Source organism: Lygodium microphyllum, chromosome 27 (assembly GCF_053477565.2).
Source record: "Lygodium microphyllum isolate KBCC chromosome 27, Lygodium_microphyllum_v1.1.10, whole genome shotgun sequence".
In the NCBI taxonomy this organism is placed as follows: Eukaryota; Viridiplantae; Streptophyta; class Polypodiopsida; order Schizaeales; family Lygodiaceae; genus Lygodium; species Lygodium microphyllum.
Genome location: NC_141161.1, coordinates 79216227 through 79239637, shown reverse-complemented (window position 1 = coordinate 79239637; position 23411 = coordinate 79216227). Strand labels below are relative to the sequence as shown.

The 23411-nt window shown below is 44.5% G+C and overlaps 1 protein-coding gene across 2 annotated transcripts in view; it reads left to right on the top strand.

Annotated features, from left to right (window-relative positions):
• The window catches only part of LOC148012504 (U3 small nucleolar ribonucleoprotein), a 67922-nt gene that overhangs the window by 24420 nt on the left and 20091 nt on the right, over positions 1–23411 (top strand). For both annotated transcript variants that reach the window (XM_087668802.1, XM_087668801.1), the window contains exons 2-4: positions 15217–15275; positions 15373–15445; positions 15618–15725. In XM_087668802.1, coding sequence (XP_087524928.1) covers positions 15217–15275; positions 15373–15445; positions 15618–15725 — 240 coding nt within the window. The remainder of the gene's footprint in view (positions 1–15216; positions 15276–15372; positions 15446–15617; positions 15726–23411) is intronic.

The following is a 23411-nucleotide window of genomic DNA, read 5'->3' as shown; positions in this document are numbered from 1 at the left end:
CAAGACTGAAAAACTCTTTAGAGGCTGGAGAGAGGCATTTTTAGTGCATTCAGCTTGCAAGAGAGAGGGAGGAGATGTTGTTGGTTAGATCTGCAGCCATTGGAGGACCTTTTGAGGCAGCCATGGGAGGGAGACAACTAATCAATAGTAGGTGACAACATCTACAGGTTGTTGAGACAAGGCAATGACAGTAAACGACAGATTTTCTCCAAATCTGAATTTCCTCTCTCCTCAACGTTCTCTCTCATCTCCCAGCCTTTCTACAGCCTTGCGCCGAAGATTACATCGTTGAGGTCACCAGAGACTGAGAAATTTCAGGTTTCTTTGCTGCAAATCCTAACTTGCAACATCAGAAATTAGGGTTTAGTAGCAACTTTAGTAAGCGTGCCAAAAATTGAAAGCTCCAAAACTTGGATTCAACAGGGTTGAAGCTGTTTTTAAGTGGAGGGACCAGCAAATCAATGGATTTGGGGGATTTTCCATCTCCATCAAAGCGGATGAAGGCCAATTGACTGCCGAATTCAAGGGGCAAATCAGATTGAAGACTTGATGGTCATTTTGGACAGCAAGGGGAGTCAGAATATTGAAAGGGATTGGGAAAATCCCATCATATATCAACTTCTTCTTCAATTAAGTTAAAGAAATACTTAAAGGGGCGTCAGTTGTGGGGCCAACAGGGTGTCCATTGTCCAAGATTATAAGTTAATTTGCATTTCTCAGTTTTGTAATTAATGTTGCTGCTGTAACTAGGTTGTAATTAGGGAATTACCACCCATCCACGGAAGGAAGGCTGGTTTCAGTGTGACAGGTGGCAATAGGATGTAGATGATGGCGATAACTCTAGCAGGTGGCGATGCTAGTAAATGCACCTCTAGAGGACGAGACGACACCTCCAGATGATGGTGACAGCCAGGAGGCGGAGGAGGAGGTTGGAATCAAGCACTAGATGGTAGCAAACAGCAAGGTGAAGCTTTGATTGCGATGTCTGTTGCGAAGAAGGTTTGGGCAGCAAAGCTAAAGCTTCGGAAACCTGCAAAAACAAGATTGAGATTGAATGGAGGGCAGCCGGCCTATTTATAGAAAGTTTTGGAACCTCATATTGTGCACCGTTTTAGAACTCACTTGAACCGTGCACCAAATTAGGGATTTAATTGATTTAGCATTTTTGGGGCTGTTTAAGAGGCTTATTCAGCATGTGATGCTTATTTTAGCTTAACACTTGGTAGAGGCATATCCATTTGCTCCTATCTCTTTGAGTTGCTTGTTGTACTCCAAGACAAGTACCACTAACTTCCATAGAAGAGTCTCATGTACCATGGAGGTAAGCAAAACTGGTGTAGAAAATATCATACTTAGGAGGTGGCAATTGGGTAAGAAGAACCATTGCTATGTCCTCGGAAGATATTGTCCCGACCTAGGGATGCAAGCTCATCCTTCATATCCTCCATCTTGTTAATGTGGTCCTTCCTAGAAGAAGAGTCATCAACAAAGAGCATTGCGAGTTTCTTCCCAAGAGTAATACTGTGGATAAGGGTCTTTTGATGGTAAAGGGAAGAGAGCTTCGTCCACACCTCTGTTGTAGTCCGCAACTTATGTACATGAACAAGGACAACATCTTGTAGAGTCATTAAAAGAAAGGAGTGGCTCGACTTGATCTTAGAGAGTAGCTTGGTCCATCATAGAACCAATGGTGGGATCCTCCATGGATCGAGGAGTAGTAGTAACAAAATCCCAAAGATCAAATGTGTCAAGGATGCATTCCAAATTGCATGACCAAAGGGAGTAATTTGACTCGTCAAGTTGATCCTTTTTGGGTAAGGAAGGAAGAACCAGCACTGAGCACCTATATAGTGAGTGCTAGCAGGTCAATATGAGGGCCCTATGCGAGATTGTTGGGTGTAAAGTCCCTTCGTCTTGTTGGGTGTAAAGTCCCATCATCTCCGTGTAAATGGTCTTACAGGTGTGAACACACCCTTATTGTACCCTAACATATAAATACATTCTTTTATTCTTTGTGTACCGTCACGATCTGGTACACCTATCTTTGCATTCACTCTCTCTAACTCTAAACAGTGTTGCTTGCACATCTATCTCGCATTGCGCACTCTCTCCCCTTCAAACTGGTATGCGAGCACAGAGTGCACGCTTCGCGAGATCAAAAGCAGCTCGGGAACAGCTCAAGGCAGAAGGTCAATCGAGCATCAGTCATGGTGACTGGCAGCTGCTGAGTGTGTGACCGTCAGGCAAAGCTCACAGGCAACAGTCGGGGGACCAGGCAGCAGGTCTAGCATGACCAGCAGCTTGCCCATTTTATGCTCTCGGGAACATGTATTAATGCAATTGGGGCAAATTTGATAGTGAAATTTTGGGGCTTTCGCTGAAATCTGTGGATTTTGGCAAAGTTGATGTGTGAAATGCAAAGTTGAAGCAATCTTGTTGCCATAAGCAGAGTGATTTGAGCATTTTTATCTCCTACTTGTGCGATTTTGGAGAAATTGCAGAGATTTCTTGGTGTTTTGTGTATCAGAAGTTGATACGAGCATATATGTGTACAGTACACATGTTGGACAGCTCCCATTGAGTTGATGTATTGCTGATTATTCATGTTGCAGCAGCCTTAGTGATCATTTGCAGATCTGTGATTGTTGCAGATGTATTTTTGTTGATATTGCTGAAGTGGGAGTTACTTGATAGTGATGTATGCATTTAATGTATACTGAAATTGTAGTCATATTGGTGAAAGTCATTCGTTCTACTGTTGTACATGTACTTGGACTGAATCTTGCTATTATTTGCTGAAAATTTGGGCTGAAATCAGCTGAATATTCAGCTCATTTTTGCTATCATAAATTGCAGCATTGAATCTCTGGTGTATTGCTCAAAAAATGGCTGCAAATGCTTCTAGCAGCAGTGACACTAAATCCCTCTTTGAAATCAAGAGGTTTGATGGCACTGGCTTTGACTTGTGGAAGGATAGGATGCAAGGCATTTTATTTCTCAAGGATTGTGAAGATGCTCTCTTGGAGACTAAGCCTACAGCTATGACAGATGTGGATTGGGCTAGACTTAACAAGAAGGCCATTGCATACATTAAGATGGCAGTGTCTGATGATGTCCTTACAGACATCAAGCGTCTTGATACAGGTTATGTTATATGGAAAAAGCTTAAGGACACTTGTGAAAATACAACTCCTGTGAATCAAGTGCATCTTATGCGTAAACTTGTGAACATGGAGTTGGATGAGTCTAAGCCAACATCTGAGCATTTGAGTGCTTTCACTGGGGTTTTGACTCAGTTGCAAGACTTTGGTTTGGCACCTTTCAATGATAAATTGAAAGTTATTTTCTTATTGATGACTTTGCCCGATAGCTGGGAATCTTTGGTTGTGTCACTTAGCAACAACCCCGCTTTGACTTTTGATGGTGTTAGAGGTTCAATCCTTAATGAAGAAATCAGAAGAAAGTCTAGTGCTGAAAGTAGTGGCTTAGTTTACCATGTAAGAGGTAGGTCTGAAAAGAGGGGTAATGTAGCCCATAAAGGCAAAAGCAGAAGCAAAAGCAAGGGAAAACAGTAGTGTGGGAGTTTTCACTCAACCGCCAAGACCCACGGATCGCTTATTGTTTCAAGCGTTCCAAGCCGAGCACCAATGGCTATCTCTCACATAACCGACGCGCCATCCATATCTACGGGTGTAGTGAGCTTATCTCCGTGCCGTTCGAGTTACCTCCTCTCCCGCACACTTTGGTAGCTCCACGATCCAAGTGCAAGCTTCAAGCAAGCTCCATCCTTAAGCTCCACGCTCCAAGCTCCATTGCCGCGAGCAAGACAAGAGAAGAGAAGAGGAGAAGAAGAGAGGAGAAGATGGAGAGCTTCTCCTCCTCGGTCCCTCACCCTCACACACTCACTCCCTCACACTCTCACACTCCCTCTCTCAAGCACAAGCTCAAGCAAGCAAGAAGAAGAAGAAGAAGAAGAGGAGAGCTACTTTTGGCCACACAAGAATGAGCTTCTCATTCACTTTTCCACTTTATATACAAAACCCTAAATCCCTTTTGGGCAGTCATCCCCTTTTCCCCTTTTTTACATGGCCGGCCGTAGCTTAGGCTCTTTTTCCCATTGTCCTTCTATCTTCCTAGCTTCCTTTCCACTGCCCGTTTACATTTACAAATTGCACGGGTGAGAGCCTGGCGCTCTTTTACAAGATTTCAGGGTGCGGCTTTTTATTTAAAAATGTGCCTTTCCCCTTTTGCATTTGTTTTGGACTTTTAAGGTTGCCCTTGCGCTTTTGGCATTTTCTTCTATTCTTTCTTCAGTCGGACTACCTTTTTTCGACCTTTGCCCTGCGTCTTTTTTATTTCCTTTTGCTTTCTTCGTGTTGGGGTTAACATTACCCCCCTCCTAGACGAGTATCAGTCCCATGGCACTCACCGTCGTAGGTAGCAGGCTGTAGCATGCACCGAAGACGTGGGTGACAAGGACGCCTGTGGTTTCCGTGGAGGAGTGTTGGTAGTGGTGTGGCAGAAGGTCCTGGGGCCTGTTGGTGGCCAAGGTGGCTGGTGGAAGGTTGTTGGAGTTGGTAGTAGGGCTATTTTGTGTTGGGGATTGCATTGATGGCTAGTACAAGTGTTGGTTTGTTGGGGATTCTGCACATGACGATTCTTTGCGGGCTTGTCGGATGGTAAGGGATAAGCATTCAGAGTTGAGTGTTGATGAAGAGCGAACAATATCTTATATCTGAAATTGGAAAACCTCGCTTGTGGTCTCTCCTTAAGGGGTAGTGCTAGTCTTCTTATCGTGCACAAGACATATTTTGATTAGTTTGGGAGACAGGTCGAACTCTAAGCAAGCCTAGAGTATTGTCCTGCACTTGAGGACCCAAACTGTGGATATACTTCGGTGCGGATATTATATGAGTGCTCGTGCATACTTAGATATTACGTAGTTAGAAGACCGTGGGCTAGTTTCTCATAACAATGCGTGGATGAAGCAAAGTTGTCCATATGGAGAAGAAGTACACGTGAAGGTATATGAGACATCCTTTGCATTGTGACTGCACGATGTAGCATAATTGAATACAAGGACACTGCACTTTCAATAGCTGGAAACTATTGGACTTGCTTGATGAGTACGGTGTACTTTTCATGGCCAATCGTGCGGTGCTTATCACCACTGATTGCAATGGTACTAAGGCAGAGTGCAAGAGAGAATTGTGCAAGTGGGTCAGGGTGACAGGTCTAACCATAGGCGAGACAAGCTCCCCAGGTATGTCCTGCCCTTGATGTGCCCTGAACAATTGTGGGTGATGGTAAAGGGCTAGGGGACTAGGGACGAAGCCAGTCGACCAAGGTCACTAGACGTACCTAATTTGAGGACCCCTAGGTGCTGTGCTGTGATCGTGGGTGCTTCTTATCTTTTCATTCATTTCTTTTTCTTTTCTTTTCTTTTATTTTTTTCTTTTTTTTATGTTTTTCTTTTTCTTGTGCTTTTTTTTTTTCCGAACTTGCCTGAGTACAACCATTACAATATGTTGAGGCTATCAGCCTTTCAATGGGTTGGAAAATGTCAAGCTTGTAAGGCTCAGGAAATGGATAGTACAATGATGTGTTGAGATGGGGAGACACACTTGAGATATTGCAAACCTCCTTGTGACACACGCGATGTTGGTACGATTGAGGTAACGACTGCCGTGAGCCAACTATAGAGTTTGACCCAGAAAGGGAGCGTGGCCCATGAATGTTCTTTGGGCCATGCGATGTGGGCGGTCGGCAAGGGTGATTCGTGCTTTCGGCAGCGTGGCTTTGCCGCGGCTCCTTGTGGGGTTGATGGTCTTGCGGTGATCGGGTATTGAACACTGTCGCACAAAGACCTGTATCATCTTGCATCCACTTGTCACTTCGTGAGAGTATATGCTCGCTTGTGTTAAGTGTATCGAACAAATGTAATCATGATAAGACACAATTTTTCAGAATTCTATGATGTCTATTGGGATGCTTATTTCATTGCTTGTTAAGGTCGCATACATTAACGAGAAGTAACGGGAATGTGTACAAGTGGGGATCTTGCCCCTTTACTCATCAAAAAACAAAATGTTATGGCATGCTAACTTGTCGAGCTACTTGCACATCATAGGGATTTAGTCGATAGGTACGAGGCAGGGTGAGTTCGGTTGGCTAGGCGATCGGGGCGGTGCTAGTGCGGGGCTTCCATGAGGCTGGGCAGGGAATATGTCGGCCGGGACATGAATGGTGTAGTCCCGGGCTGGTACCGTTTCCAGAATGTCTTTAAACAATTCATTAAATTCTATCCTATCCCTGGCCGCCTTGTCACTTCGTGAGCACCTGGTGCCCGAGCGTGCATTGGGGGTTTGTGCAACTGGCGTTGCCACATTTTGTGTGCCTCCCTGAGCGTCCGCTCCCTTGGCCCACTGATTCTTCGGCCTTCGTCCGGGGCGGTGTCGCTTGGGACCGCGTTTCTTGGCGTACCTTCTAAGAGTAGGCACGTAGCGCACTGGCGGAGGGGCGTGTGCTGCGTGTTCTCGGCGGCTGCGGAGAGCGTCCTTGCAAGCTAGCTGCCCTTGGTTCTCCATGTTTTCCTCGCGGGGGACCTGCAAGATGCAAATCAAGGATTAGGATTTGTCACATGATAAGACCATTCATATGTAAGGGATTATAGTGCAGGTTATCAAGTGCATAGGACGAGAAGGGGAGGGGTAGGGCATGCAGTGCTTGTTGCAGAGGGATGGCCCCCGTGATGTATATTTAGCCTCCTGCCATTAGCAGATCTTGGTTCATGCCGAGTTACGTCGGCTGGTGGTCATGGATTTAGGCAGGGCTCCTCCTCGGAAGGATAGACCAGAAAGGGGGAAAGGTGTATAGAAAGGGACGGTACCCCATCTACACCATCAGAGTCGTTGGTCAAGGCTTCCTATGGCGGTAATGAGGGTTGTATGCCCTTCACTTGGAGGTGGGAATGGTCACACGACTTTTAAAAGTGTGATGAGAGGAGGACCTGAGGAGCTTAGCCTGTCAAACCCAACTCTTCTCCCTGTGCTTGACTATCATTGCTTGTGTGTGTTGATAGTATCTATACAGGGTGACACAAAAATCATTGTTTATATATACATCTATATATATACAGATACGAATCCATGTCACCTCACGAGGATAGAAACCCATTGTAGAACTCGGGGTTGTACTGGAGCGTGGCACACGCATCTAGTATTCGTGGCAGCTTACTCAATACCGATAGATATTTTGCCACATCGAGTAGCATGGAACCTTGTCCGAGTCTACTGGCAATATGTAACTCCTCCTCAGTGAGAACTTTATCAAACAGAGCGTTTTCTTGGCTAGTTCCAGCTAAGTCCGTACCCCGAATGGCAGTCAGCACTCGAAGGGAAGTTGGTGCCACATAGGTTGGGTCTCTTTGAGACCGCCATTTGGCCAATCGCTCCTCTGAGACTGTTATGATCTGAGCCCCTAGTTCGGCCATTACAACGCGGCTTTCGCACCAATGCTGCTCAAATTGACTCTGGCCTGTTGACAGTCGCTTTAGTTGCTCTATGTCTACGAGATTCGGTCGGCAGAGCACTTCATTGAACGTGATGGTTAAGCGCAGTTCGTCAGCCTCCTCGTCAGAGATGAGTCGCATGCGTTCATGTGGGAGCCTGTCGTAGTGCTTGTCAAGATATTCTTGCTCTTCCCAGGATAGAGGAAAGAACAAGTAATCTCCAAGCTGCTCCTTGGGGATTGTGCCCATGTCCGCAAGGACGTAGACACGTGCGACCACTTTGAGCTTAGCATCCAACTCAGTTAAGCATTCTGCGATACTTCTATGTTCAACGAGGGCTTGCTCGGTTGCCATCTCATGCAAGGTTCTAGGAGTTTTCTTAGGCTTTAGCATAGCTGGAGGCTTAGGCCTAGATGAGCAAGATTGGTCAACGCTAGGATTTCTTATGCTCTTGGGGTTCTCACGTTTCTCCCGAGGTTTTGTTGCTATTTTGTCATGGTTCTTCTCGGATGTGACTGGTATGGATTTGTCACCCTGTTGTGATGACATTGTATCCACTCTTGATTGGTCAATGCGAGTTCTATTGTCAGTGGATAGAGTGTTGCAAGCAACTATTGATGGTAACAGCTGCTTTGATTTTTCAGAACACACGGATGTGTCTGAGGTTTCACCACTATTAGGAGAGGCATTAATGGGTTCATTGGTGGATGGACTCGATGCGTTATTTATCGGCTCTCCGGCGCTCTTCGTCTCAATGTTCTTGGGGTCTACAACCACCTGTGATTGTTGTTGTCTTCGTTGCTTTCTCCTCTTTTTCTTGGTCAGCGCAGGTGCATCTAATGGCTCAGGACCTTGGGCTAGGTCGACCGCTGATGTGCTTGGTTGGGCCTTAGCATTTTCCTTCTCTAGTGTGTCCTCATGGGACACAGTCGTGGCCTGCTGAATAGCCTTACCAAGCTGTGAGGGCACAACTGCCTCCCTTTTCAGGGAGTCTAGCTCTTCAGCCAACTCCCTTGCGTGTAACTCCTCCAGCCTAGGCTTTAGGCACTTTGAAAGTGCTGGAGTTGTCGAGGAAGTTGGTTGTGACACCTCCTCCACAGGTAAACTTCTAAGGACATGTTCCACAAGGGGCATTGTCACGGCCAAGGGCTGTGACTGCTGTGATCCTTGATTGGAAGTAGTAGCAACTAGTTTAGTGGGCTGGCTACCCTTGGTGGATTGCGGTGTCAAATCCCTAGGGCGATCAGAAGTGGTTGTCTTTTGTTGGCCTTTGAGCACTCATCTGTGTAGATCGAACATGAGTTGATCTAGTCGCATTAGGTGGCTCAGGCATATCCTTGGGTCGAGAGCTACAGATGGTGTCATGTCCCACCTCTTTGACGGTTGGAAGCTTAGATGGAGATAGAGATTGGAATTGAGCAGTCGCCCTTGACAACTGCTGTAGTGCTTCCTGTGTCTGTTTGGGAGAAGAGGGCGTAGGAGATCTAGGACTCCTAGGTGGATGTGGCACTAGCTGAATGATTTTCTCAAGGCTATTAGATGATTGTGCCATTTGCTTTTTTGAGCGAGTAGCCTTGCCATGAGCAATCTTGTGCCTATGATGTTTGTTCTTCCCTTGGGAAATCAAAGGCTCATTGGGCACTAATGGCTTTTGTGCACGCTCAATGGTTACATATGACATCTGCTTATTAAGCATGCTAGGTTGAGGCTCTTTCTTTCGAACACTCATGTCTGGTTTCTTGCCTCGAGACCTAGAGTTTCTCTTAGATTTCCTCCTGTGCTTCGTTGCTTTTGATGCACTCTGGCCTTCAGCTGATAGAGGTGGTGTAGCAGGGGATTTTGGCACCCAAATCCATCGGTTTCTTGCGTAATACCCTTGAGCACATAGCAACGCTTTGGATATCCATCGCGGCGTTGTGCTGACCCTCCATCAATGCCTTCGTCTATAAGGCTTGGGTTTCTTTTGGGGTCTTCTACGATATTTGTAAATCCACAGCTTGTCCTTGGCATTGTCTCTTGATCTTCTTATTTCCGGCATAGCCTCACTCACTGGTTCTCGTTGTTCGACCTGTGCTTGTATTAACTCTTTCAACAACTCCTTGCTCTCATTACTAGGCTTGCTTGGTATGTCAGAATGCTCCTTTCCCTTCCCTCGAGGTTTGGTGAGGTCACCCTTGCTAAAAGTTGTGATTATCCTCACACCTGGTAGTGTTAGGTGTATCCTCTGTGCTATATAGTCAGCTTCACACTTCGTTGCCTTTTTGAAGGGCCTTCCTAGGAGGATTTCCTTTCCACAATTCTCGCTATTTGGAGGAACATAAAACAGGACTGGCAAGCTTTCTGTTTCAATAGTTACAAGGATTCTGCACTTCCCTAGAAGTGCTTGTGGGTGTTCCCCGTAAGGGTTAAGAGTTGCATCAGTCAGTTTAAGCTCTGGTTGACCTAGTAGAGTCCATGCTTCATAAGTCAAGATATTGAAATCCGCTCCTTCATTAATGAGAGTATCAACACTATGCTCTCTTTCTGCGGTGAGTTTGACCCTAAGATAAGCAGGTGGTACTATGTCTTCATCTTCTGGGTCTTGGCTTGTAAATTTAAGCCTTCTAACAAATGCCCTTGAGTTCCCACATGCATGACCAGACGTGGATTCTCCACCAACGTCTTGGGTTGTCTGTGCAGTGTTGCTCAAGGTACATCTCTCGTCAAGAGTGTCATGTCTAGTCATCTTGGCCTTTATAGCTTGCTGATGTTGCATTTCGCTCTGACTAGACATGGTATGAACACAATGTCTTTGTGTTCTCGTGGTGTGGCCTTTTTGCCCTTGATGGCTAGATTGGCCCATTGAGGTTCTAGGGTCTCTGTTTGTCTCTATTCGGGTATGGGCTTTTGGCTGCTCTTTTGCAAGTGAGAATCCATGCTTGTGTAGAGCCATTACTTCACCAGGGTCCAATTTGGAAGACCTGTTACGGCGCGCGTTTTCTCTCCAACCTACTTGGGGGAGGTGCGGAGGGAGCCCCCTCTGCGGGGGTACGAGGGGGGGAGTCCCCCCCGGCCCGCAGGGCCGTTACGGTAAACACCATGCGCAATTTGGAGGACCATTTATAGCCAAATTTTGAACTACTTGCTCTAAGTTTCAGCCCAGTGATCGATCTATGATATGGTTTTGGCTATGCATGGTTTCTTGGTTAATTTCACTGTCTTCAGGTTAAAATTTGAGAAAATCTAAATTCGGCCCAATAGATCCGAATTACAGGGGCCGAGTGCTCGATTTGGACCGTCCGAGGGCCGAGTAGGAAGGGCCGAATGTGACTGGTCCGAATGTCGAATTCGGCCAGTCCGAATCTGGATGTCCGAGGGCCGAGTGGGCCGCTTGGACGGGCCGAGTCAAGTGGTCCGAGTGGTAGTGGGTCGAGGGCCGATTCTTGGACTCGGCTCAGAATTGCTGTCACTCGGACACGTCGAGCGCGGCGCGTTTTTTACCGGCGCGATGATAAATTGCCCGAATCACACGATTCAGGTCACGGCCTGTCATACATATCTCCAGATCAAAGCTATGGATGGAGGGGAAGAGTTGTATATACCTGGAATAGCCAATAAACTCCAAAATGCAAATCGGCAAGCAAATCAAACCCTCTTTCCCTGTTTTGACAACAGAAACCCTAATGCTAATTTTCTTTGTTTTTCTTTGTTTTCTCCTACTCTAATGCCTCCAAATCACAAAGTAAATACCTACACTACTCCATCTCACAACATAAATCTCAAACAAAATAAAAACCTACTTGCCAAGGAGATCAAATACCATCTTCAACCCCCTCACTTCCTACCTATCTACCTCAAGCACCGTTTCAGGGAAAACCCTACTCCAATGCTCGATTCGAAGCGCGCAAGCGCTCAAGGCTTGAATCCATTGGTCCCGGCAACGGAACCAAAATGTGGGAGCTTTCACTCAACCGCCAAGACCCACGGATCGCTTATTGTTTCAAGCGTTCCAAGCCGAGCACTAATGGCTATCTCTCACATAACCGACGCGCCATCCATAGCTACGGGTGTAGTGAGCTTACCTCCGTGCCGTTCGAGTTACCTCCTCTCCCGCGCACTCCGGTAGCTCCACGATCCAAATGCAAGCTTCAAGCAAGCTCCATCCTCAAGCTCCACGCTCCAAGCTCCATTGCCGCGAGCAAGACAATAGAAGAGAAGAGAAGAGAAGAAGAGAGGAGAAGATGGAGAGCTTCTCCTCCTCGGTCCCTCACCCTTACACACTCACTCCCTCACACTCTCACACTCCCTCTCTCAAGCACAAGCTCAAGCAAGCAAGAAGAAGAAGAAGAAGAAGAAGAGGAGAGCTACTTTTGGCCACACACAAGAATGAGCTTCTCATTCACTTTTCAACTTTATATACAAAATCCTAAATCCCTTTTGGGCGGTCATTCCCTTTTCTTCTTTTTTACATGGCCGGCCGTAGCCTAGGCCCTTTTTCCCATTGTCCTTCTATCTTCCTAGCTTCCTTTCCACCGCCCGTCTACATTTACAAATTGCACGGGTGAGAGCCCGGCGCTCTTTCACAAGATTTCAGGGTGCACCTTTTTATTTAAAAATGTGCATTTCCCCTTTTTCATTTGCCTTGAACTTTTAAGGTTGCCTTGCGCTTTTGGCCTTTTCTCCTATTCTTTCTTTAGTCGGACTACCTTTTTTCCACCTTTGCCTTGCGTCTTTTTTATTTCCTTTTGCTTTCTTCGTGTTGGGGTTAACAAGTAGGATGTCACATGCTATCAGTGTGGGCATAAAGGGTATAAAAAGCTTGATTGCCAGTACTTCAAGAAAGAGCAAGAAAGAAAGAAACAGCAGGGTAAGAAAAAGAAGGATGAGCAGAAAGATGATGACAGCTCTTCCTCAAAAGAAGTTGCAAAGGCAAATGTTGCATCTAGTGTGGTCATTGAAGAGCTTTCTGACATTGAAGAGATACTTGTTGTAGCCTCATGTAATGATGCATATATTATGGCAGTAGCAGGTGATATGCACATCACCAAAAGGGAGGTAATTGATGCCTTACTTTCAGCTCATGATGGGCTATCACAATCATGGATAGTGGACAATAGTGCCTCTTTTCATGTTACCCTCTCTTTGGAGCCATTTTCTGACTACATTGCAGGTTGCCTAGGCAAGGTTTACTTGGGTAATAACTATGCATGTGAGATAGAGGGTGTTGGCACCATTCACTTGGCCCTTGAAAATGGCCAAGAGCACATTTTACAGGATGTCAGATTTGTACCTGGCATAAAGAAAAGTCTACTATCAGTTGGGCAGCTTCATACTAAAGGTTATTTTACTACCTTTGGTGGTGGATCTTGGAAGGTCCATAAGGGCTCTATCCTGATTGTTAAAGGTAGCAAGAGGGGGGCTTTATATTACTTGCATTGTAAAGCATTACCTGGCAAGTTTTTGGTTGTGGCTGAAGTCCATTCACAGATGGAGCTTTGGCACAAAAGACTTGGACATATGAGCCAGAAAGGCCTTCAGGCTCTCTCCTCTTTAGGGAGATTTGATATAAAAGGCTTTGGTCTCGAATTTTGTAATGATTGCTTATGTGGAAAACAAGTGAAGTCTCCTTATTACTTTGGTGTCGTTAAGAAGTCTAATGCTCTTGACTTAGTACACTTTGATGTGTGCACTATGCTTGTTAATTCGTATGGGGATGCACGCTACTTTGTTACTTTCATTGATGATTTCAGTAGAAAGTCATGGGTGTATGTACGTAAGAGCAAAAAGAAAGTGTTGGATGTTTTTAAAAAGTTTCATGCTTTTGTTACCACACAGAAAGGGCTTAAGTTGAAAGCCATAAGAACAGATAATGGGGGTGAGTATGTCTCAAATGAATTTAACAAGTTTTGTGAGATGCATGGCATTAAGAAGGGAGTTGACAGACCCTTATAATTCTGCATCAAATGGCTTGACTGAAAGATTTAATCGCACACTTTGTGAGAGAGCTAGATGCATGCTGTCCACAGCTAATCTCCCGCTGCAGTTTTGGGGAGAGGCTCTTAAAACTGCAGTTTATGTTTGCAATCGCTCTCCCAATCGTGCATTGGAAAATGGCATTCCTGAAGAGGTTTGCTTTGGCAAATCTGCTTCATATGACCATTTGCATGTCTTTGGTTGTGATGCCTTTGTGCATGTATGTGTAGAACAAAGGACCAAACTAGACATGAAATCCATCAAGGGCATCTTCATGGGATATGGAGATGAGGGAGAGATGGGTCATAGACTTCTTGTCTGAGTCATGAAATGCATTGAACTGGTAGTACTCCATCTCTGTAATAGACTTGCAAATCAATGAATCTGCTGTGTTTTGTTGTAGGAGAGCTTGGATGGAGGGTATAATCAGCTACACATGCAAGAAAGCAATGGTAGATTTCCCACCTTTGTGAAAATCACCCCAATACTGCAGAAAATCTACATTTTCTGTAGTAGATAAAAGGCTGAAATTTGCATTTTCAGCAACAGTGCGTTCTCCTCTGGCTGAAGACTGTGCGTCCTCACTTAGGCAATGATACCATGTGAAAGTGCGCAACTGAAGAGGAACACGAACACAGAGAGGAAAGAGAAGAGAGAGACAGCAAGGGAGGAAGAGACTGAAGTGAATCGGAATGGAATGCTGAATACAATGGTGGATTGATTAGTCCCTGCACGCAGCTCAAGGTATCAGTGAGGCCACCGTATCAGGCCGATAACTGTGGCAGCGCTGGAGACAAAGGAAGGCCAAAGACAAAGTGTGCTGAACCTGCAAAAGGAAGAAGATGATCTGCCATGAGTGGGGGAGCAGCTATAAATGGCTGTCTGGGTCTGAAACTTGGCGACCTTAATGTTAGTGGCCAAATCCAGTGCAGTCAGCAGCTATTAAATGCAATTTGACCAGCTGGTGAAAATCCCAAGACAGCCGCCCTCAATACTGGCAATGAAAATGACTGGCCAGCCACTGAAAATAAATGCAGTTGGCTGGTACCAGTGTGAACACCCCCACTCACTCAAAAAATGCAGGCACATAGAATGGGCCAAGGCAGACACATCTCCTCTATCTCTGTTAGACTCTGATAGAGCTGACAACCAGGAGATGATAGCGTGACAAACAACAGGCTAACAACCGAAAGGGCAGGGCCTATGGGTGCTGAAGGCAAACACACAGGTGTAGGAATAGAAATAGAGTGGACTGACATTGGATCCCTTTTATAGAACCTTTTTGAGCCAATTGTCCGATCAAAAACTCTGGAGTTTTGCATTTTGAATATGATTAACAATTTCTTTTGGGGATGTATGAGAGCTGAAAGAAACTAGCCCATAAATTGAGATAATGTTGGGCTAATTTTGAAGTAACTTAACAGCTTGTACTGTATGAGAGCTGAAAGAAACTAGCCCATAAATTGAGATAGTGTTGGGCTAATTTTGAAGTAACTTAACAGCTTGTACTGTATTTGAGTAAAATCTTGCAGAAAAGAAAAGTGTACATTGCCTGCCAGTTCACCTACATTGGTAACATTTAGCCAGGCATTTTCACAAACATTATTGTCACTTCCTACTTGTGCTGTAATGCATCTATCTGCTGTGATATATACTGTTTACACAGTTGTACTTTGTAATTATTCAGTCTGTTTCTATTTTTTGGCAATTGCAATGCATGTCTTGGTCTCAGAGGTGAATACTGTATGCTCCAGATTGATGATGAGCAGGCAGACTCAGATGCTGACCTGAAGATGGGGGATGAAGACATAAAGTGCACTTCCACCTCTTCTAAACCCTTGTTTAGTTGGTATTGGAATTCCTGCTATGCAAACCCAATAAAAGATAGTATCTCCTTCTATGTTTGTCAGGTACAAAGATTTTTTTGATGAAAAAGGAGACGCGCGCTCAAGGAAAAATGAGAAGTCATCCATGGTCCTTGAGGTCCATCAGTAACTATTGTGTATCCTACAAGAAATAAATTATATTTTTCCAAAGCTTGAAAGACCTGGTTCTCAGGAATTCCCTTTTGTTTTAGGGATGTTAGTTAGTCTGTACCACATTTTCTATCTATTATAGCATTCTGAATCTGTAGAGATGTTCTTTTGTGTTACAGACAGAAAATCTTTCCACACATGAAAAACAACTTACAAAGATTCAGAAGCGTATTGAACAATTGGAGACAGAAAACCTCGATTCAAAATTCTGGACCATGCAAGGAGAGGTGCATTTGCAGCTTTAATTGTTGTAGCAATGTTGCAAGGAAGGGACAGTGTGTATATGAGTCCTGTGTTTAGTTGCCGTTATTGTCATACAGTTTAAGTGTGTTTGAGGAGAAATTTTGGATCATTTCTGTTTGCATGATCTTAGCCAGTCAGCAAGTAGATTGTTTCTATTGGAGATTCACACTTGAACTAGTAGAAATTTGCAGTAGAACATGCCTGTGCACAGACTTCATCAGGTGGCTGTTTAATTGAAGTGACTGAATTGCTAGAGTCTACATGAAAGTTTGTACTGCTACTCACTGGGCATAGAAAGTAACAAAGCGTCAGTCAGGTAAGCAAACCGAGGAATTTCTGAGAGGCAGACTTTTTGTTTGAAATTAAACGTGAAGATGGTGCAGCTGGACTCATAAGGTTCGGATTTTTGCCAAGATGTCAAATGCAAAATGTCCTTGTCTTCTGATTATTTTACTCTGAATTTTAGAGAAGAAATTCTTGCATTTATTTTAGTGACAGAGACTTCTGTTTTGCAAGTGTGACTGTGTGTTTCTGATGAAGGGCTTACATGGCCTTCTAAATAACTAACTCAAAGGAGCAAAGGCATGGGACAATATCACAAGGTAGAAAGGAAGTACAAAAGATTTGTGCAAGCATCCTTTCAGCCGAAACCCAAATTTTGTGACTCATACATATAATCTTCACCTCACCCCTCCCTTCGTCCCGCTGCCTTTTCTATAATACTAAAGCCAGTTGAAACACAGCGTACTTATAAATGTGGAAGAAATAAACATTGGATTTAACTGGTGGGAGCATCTTTTTTGATGGTGGCTTCTGCAGAGCCTTTCCTGGGACTTCTCTCCAAGCCTATTCTGGCAAAAGCAGGTGGATTAGACAGGAGGCACCATGTGGGAAATGAAAAGGGCACTCTAACTTGGTATATGGAGGAGCAGGTTGAGCAAGCATCAAATCCTCTTTTTGTACATCTAAAAGCATAGAGCTGCTTTCGCCATAGTTGTTACTGCATTTTGGGGTATAAAACTTGTATTTTGGAGTTGTAGCTCCATTCTACCAAGCCAAATCATGTAAATGCTTATGCATGGTTATCAGCTTAAACCACTCATTGCCCTCAAACTTCAAAGACTACAAAAGGGAAAAACATGCCTAAATCATGCAATGGCTTAAGCTATTCAGATTAGAATTCCCTAAGAGTTACGAAGCTCGCAAGATTTCAAGCTAACGTCCAAACTCACTGCTTAACCTAAGCTTAGGGTCCAATTAATGCCCTCCTCAGATCTGACGTGTCCATGAGACACGACATATACCATACTCATGAAGAGCGAAACATAGGGACATGGCTATAGACTCACCTTTTAGCAATAGAGTTAAGTGGGCTAACTGTCAAGCATGGGACCAGCAGCATAACAGGCAACACTCATGTGACAAGGGCTGGTGTCCCATACCACAAATCTGCACTACCTTTATGTGTGGACATGATGGCCTATAGGTGTAGAGTCCTAGTGGGGGATCACACAAGATGTCCCACGAATCTGTTAGCAATCTTGTCTTTTCTTGTCTCTCTTGGTGTCCATCTCTTGGTTGTGAGCCTTGGTTTTAATCAGATGAGGACATTTGGAGCCCTGACACTTGTCATGTCTGTGAGTTCTTTCATCCCATGATCCCAGGCATTCCTTGAACCTGTTCTGGAAACTGATGCAGAATGGGTAAGGCACTATTGTGATTAGAAAACGGAAATTGTTGTCAAAGTGTTTCACAACCTTGCTGCAGATCATCAGAAGAAAGCCTTGTGACACCATCAGAGCAGGCAATGAGGTCACCTTTTGGAAGAAACTTGATGTCGCAGACACAACTTGGATGCCACATACATTCCCCCAACTTAACTGAAAGTGCATATGAAGGAGGGCTATATTTTTGTGATGATTGTGGTGAACAGGGATCTGGATGGGTATATCACTGTGGGGATTATGGTCTTGATTTGCATCCAAATTGGAGAATTGTGGTTTTGATTTGCATCTAGATTGTGTTACACAGAGAGTTCCATTAGAAATTCACAAGCCCAATCCACCTGAAGGTTCTGACAAGACGGACACTGCTGCATCAGGAATCAACTAATCCAATTCTCCCACTGGATACATATGTGAAAGGGCCAGTCCAGTCTCTGATTTGCACCAACAGCAGGGTCCAGACTCTGACTTGCACCAGGCCGCCCATTTAGGGACCAGCCCCTTGGGCACTTTTCCTAGTCTGCATGCCCATGTGTTTTGTGGCCGCTCTTCCCTTGTTCACCACTTCATGGACTGCCACATGGCATCCTCCTGCTGGTTGGACAGCCTCTTGGGCAGGCATCAGCTCTTTGGGACTTTTCCCTCTAGTCAGCTAGCTTTTGTCCAGGTTGGCTCGTTTTGGGGCAGTCAGCAGGGGTTATAGCAGGTCCACTGACCTGCATTTAGGGCAGGTTAGCCAGATTCATTTGCTCTTGCTATATATCTGCCTTCCATGCCATCACTTCTTATCACATTATCGTTTCTCTCATTGTCATCGCTGATTGTAATTTACTGCTGTTTTTTGCAGTCTCTCTTTTTTGTCCAGCCAGTGTTTTCCTCTCATATCCCTCATTGCCAAATACTCTCTTGCTGCTCCTGTGTTAAGCACGTCACTGATCCTGCCTTTCTGGCACTTGTGAGGGGCTTAGTCTATCATGATCAGGATTTGGCATTGTATGGAGCCTGGTTACTTCAATAGTATTCAGGTTGTGTTTTGTTCTCGTGCTCTCTCTGTCTCTCTCACACACAGTTGCACCGTTTCTTCCACCTGTGCACTGATATGATATCATCACTAAATATTTTGTTGCTATGAGAGACTCTATGTTTTTGTGGCTGCTGTCCACTCTTTTCCCTCAGCTGTCCCTACAGGTCTGTTTGTGTTCTATGTGTGCAAGCTCTCGGTGACACCGTGGTGGGCCGATGGTTGGCAACCGTCTGCCAAAAAATGACAAAGAGACCAGAGAGAGAGTAGGGTTTGTGGGGAGAAACACAGTGTGTATATTAAACATTGAGAGAGAAGAAAAATTCAGAAACACAAGAACATGATGATGATACACTGAATCATGCTATGAGACGAAAAGCTGATAGAGTGGAGCCAAAGCTCCGAAGATGACTGCACTGTCTTGTCAGAATCAATGGCAGCACCTATTGGGAATCCACACAATGAAGGGAGCGAAACCCATTCCTCTGGGTAGTGGGCTATCGAAGTAATCACTGGAAGGTGAAGGACAGTTGTCGAGGGAGCAAAACCATAGTTTTCTAATGTTGTCAGAGATGTGGAAGATGATTAGCAGCTATTGAGGGAGCACAAACCATAGTCCTCAGATGCGTGGGAGATGGCTTGGGTGGCAAAACGCAAATCCTAGAGTGTGTCAGAGCTGCAAACACAGGGAAAGCAGCCTAGGTGTTGACACCAAGGGATGGTGAAGGACAATCACTAGGAGGGTAAACACAGCGTGTGAAGGCATGTCAATCCAAAAACGCAGATATTTGGGACTGTAGAAATTGATTCCAGATGTGGGGTGATGTCAGGTAAGAAGATGTTGAGAACAGGCTGTGGAAGGTGATGCCAGATGTGGAGGAGGTCTCTAGGCAGCCAAAGGCAAATTTGGTGAAGTTGGAAGGGAGTGGAAGAGGTCCCCAGTAATGGATAATTGACGCCAAGGTAGGAGTGTTGTTGCTAGCCGTTTGATGATGATACCAACAGGGAGGAGCTTCCAAATGTAGGACCTGAGTAATGGGATAGGGTGCTTGAAGGAGAAGAGGAAGGCTGATCATGAAATGTGATGTCCTCTAGTAGGGGTATTGAAACCAGTCTTCCTTCCGTGGATGGGTGGTAAATCCTTGATTACAACTTAATTACAGTAGCAAACAATAAATGCAAATTTGAAAATACAAATTTACCTAGTGATCTTGGACAATGCACACCTGATTGGCTCCAAAATTGGCGCCCCTTTTAGTATTTCTTTAACTTTATTGAAGAAAAAGTTGATTTACAATGGGATTCTCCCAATCCCTTTTGGTATTTTAACTCCCCTTGCTGTCCAAAACGACCAACAAGTCTTCAATCTATTTGGCCCCTTGATTCGGACACTCAATTGGCCTTCACCCATTTCATAGACGATGGAAATTTCCCAAATTCAATGGCTGGCTAGTCCTCCACGTGAATTCAGCTGAAATTCACCTTTAGCCTTGTTGAATCCAAGTCTTGGAGCTTCTAATTTTTCGCATACTTTCCAAGGCTGCTGTTAAATCTTAATTTCTGCTGTAAATTAGGGTTTACAGCAGATAAATTTGCAATTTCTTAGTCTCCAAGGGTCCAAATGTTGAGATCTTCGGAGCAAGGCTGTGAAATGGCTGGGAGATGAGAGGGAAAACTGTAGAGAGAGAAAATTCAGAGTTTTGTCGCGAAGAATGACTAAAAATCAGTCAAATGCAGCTGCTGCCTTTCCACAACAGCTTGTAGATACAAAGAACTGAAGAAAATCAGTCATTTACTGCTGCTGCTCTGTGTCGACAGCCTGTAGATGCTGTCACCTATTGTTGATTGGTCTTCTTTTGCCCCTGGTTGCCTCAGAAGGTCCTCCAATGGCTGCAAATTGGACCAGCAACCTCTCCTCCCTCTCTCTTGCAGGCTGAATTCATAAAAATGCCTCTCTCGAGCCTCTAAAGACGTTTTTCAGTCTTGCATGGGCATTTTTCACAAGTGGCAGTCTTCCCAAACGGTTTTTCAGCATTTTTTATAATTAAATATTAATTTTTAACCTTAAAATACTGAAAATTAATCTAATAATCATTTCGGTGCCCTGAAAAATAATCAGACTGACCAATAATTGAATTGACTAGGCAACTTCCATTTTCAAGTGTCTCTGCACCATCTTTGACCATTAGGTGGGCGTTAGGTACCATTAAATGCCACTTTTGTAGTGTCACCAACTGACACTTACGGCCAAATGGATGACCTAGGCCAACAACCTTTGCCTTTGATATCCCGTGATTTCTTCGGGTCCTGGGCTTGTAAATTTACTCTAACCCGAGTTTCACCTCACATGTGCAACGTTTACTTAACCACATGATTAAAAATTAATCCACATGTTAAGTGAGGATTCAAAAATACATGTCCTCATGACAGCCCTCCGCAGCAATGAAGTGAAGAGGGAAGAGTGTGGGAGTGACGGAGGAAGAGAGGTGAAGAATGACCAAAGTGGTGTAGAATGAATGAAGTGATTTCCTTTTCATAGGCATAAGCTGTCTAGGGTGGTGCACCATTGTGTGGGCGGCCACTGAAAAATTTACTAGAATGTGGACACCAGGCTCTTTTTGGGCTGTCAGTTATACTGAAGAAGTGGTTTCTCAACATTGTATTTCCTTGTGACATCTTTAGCAAGTTTTGGGTCTGCTTTTCAACATATTTTCTTGCTGGTCTGCCTCTGGCCTGATCTCTTCTTCCAACCATGGCGGGTCCCGTCCCCTTGCAAGAAATGCATAAGCAGCCTGCATTTGCTTGCTCCTTACACAAGGATTCCATGGTTGGATAAGCAACTCTTTTTTGAGCTGGACATCAAGGTTTCAGTGAGAGTGCACAACAGAAGAAGGAACATGAACACAGAGACAAATGAATAGAGAGAGACTGCAAGAAAAGAAGAAAGAAATCTGCATTGAAGAAGGAAAGAATGTTGAATATAGAATGAGGATTAATGAGTCCTTGCACGCAGCCCAGATTGTCAGTTAGAGCACCAGATTAGGCTAATGATGATGGCAGCACTGGTGTCACGGGGATGTGAAATTTTGAGATGCTTTAATCTTGCTAGTAACATTTGATTAAGTTATTAATGAAATGTGCAAGGTTGTTTAGCATATGTGATGCACATGGCAGTTATTTCATGGGAACGGGCAAAAGTTAAAGGCAAAAGTTGTGTTAAGTTATGCCAATTGGGTTTTGGTGGTCAATTGGTGCTAGGTTGGACCTTAGGACAATTGTTTGGCCATTCAGTGTCAGTGGTGATACTAGGGACTGCATTAATTAATTAATAAATGCTAGTCTAAGGGTCAACAGAGGTTGGGAACCACTCCAAGTTGCAAATGGCCTAGCCAATTTCATTACAGATGGGCATGTTTAATTTTGGGCAGGGTCAAAAGGGCTGAAATTAATGTTCAGAATTAATTAATTCTGAAAAATTAATTTATTGGCTGAAAATGCATTAGGAAGGCTGCCACTTGGTAAAAATTTCCCATGCAACTAGGGAGAAGGCTATTGGAGGGTGGTGGAAGTTGAATGGCAGCCATTCGGAGCTTGATGGAGGGAGAGGAGGTGATCAGATTTGGCTCTGAGAGACAACGACGATTGATCGTGCATTGCGACAGGACAAGGGGCAGTAGGTTTTCTCTTCCGCCTCAAGAGAGGCGTCGGTAGAAGAGGAGGGCTCACAAGTGGAGTTGGTGTTTTACCCCCCTTTTGAAGCTGTTGGTGCCATCAGATTTGTTATCAGAGCTACGAATCAAAAGATACATTTCAGCTGATTTTCTCTCTCTATACAGCATTCTCTCATCTCCTCCAGTCTATGCTCAAGCATTCTCAGTAATTCTCAGCCAGTGCCATCAGTCAAAGGCATTGCACACTGAAATCAGCACCGGAAATTCGTGGAATTGTGAGGATTTCAGATGCCAGTTCATCTATTGTGAATTTGGGGCAGTATTTAACCAGTTGGGGTTCCATTAGAGCAAGTCCTGGGTGAAAATCAAGGGGCAATTTGCCCGAATGCTTTGCTGATTATTGGAACAGCAAGGGGCTTTTGAATCAGCCAAGGAGATCGTGAAATCTCGACTTGTAATTTATCCATTAGCAATCAAAATTAAAGAAATACCGAAAGGGGCGTCAGTTTTGGGCCCAACAGGGTGTCCCCTGTTCAAGTTTATGAAGGTAAAGTGAGCATTTCAGTTTATATTCATTTGTTGATTGCTGTAATTAAGTGCTTAATCAGGTTAAACCACCCTATCCGAGAAGGAAGGCTGGTTTCAACTGGAGAGGGAGGAAGATGACGGGGTCGGAGTGTACACTTGCCAAGGAAGGAGAAAGATGTATGAATGATTTGCCAATTGAGGGGGGAGGCTACAAATAGCCAAATACCCCCAAATCTGGACGATCTGAAATTTGGGGCCTAAATATGGCCAACCAACATTTAATGCTGGTCTTTGGTCTAGATCAGCATTTAATGTTGGTAAAATGCCAAAAAATCTCAAAAAAAATCCAAAAAGGGTGGACAATGTCTGGCAAATGAGGCAGACTGAAGAATGTAGAAATTGTTTGGGAAATGCATACAAAATCGTGATTGAAGGAGAAAATGTACTGAAGGGGAATAAATTGAGTGCTCTAGGACGAGCTATCTCCTCCGTCAAAACAAGTGACAGACACACCAAAGTTTCTAAATTCCTCATTTGACTCAAATTGAGGCTCATAGGTAGGAGATGACAAAGCATGCCAAATATGAGTGCTAACACCCCCTCTTAGATCTTGGATGTGATAGAAGGTGAAGGAAGAAATGGATCATGGGGTGGCAAGAGGAAAGCCAATGTCAACGAAGTACGTCGATGCCTGAAACACTAGGGGCTAGGGAATCCACAGCTGCA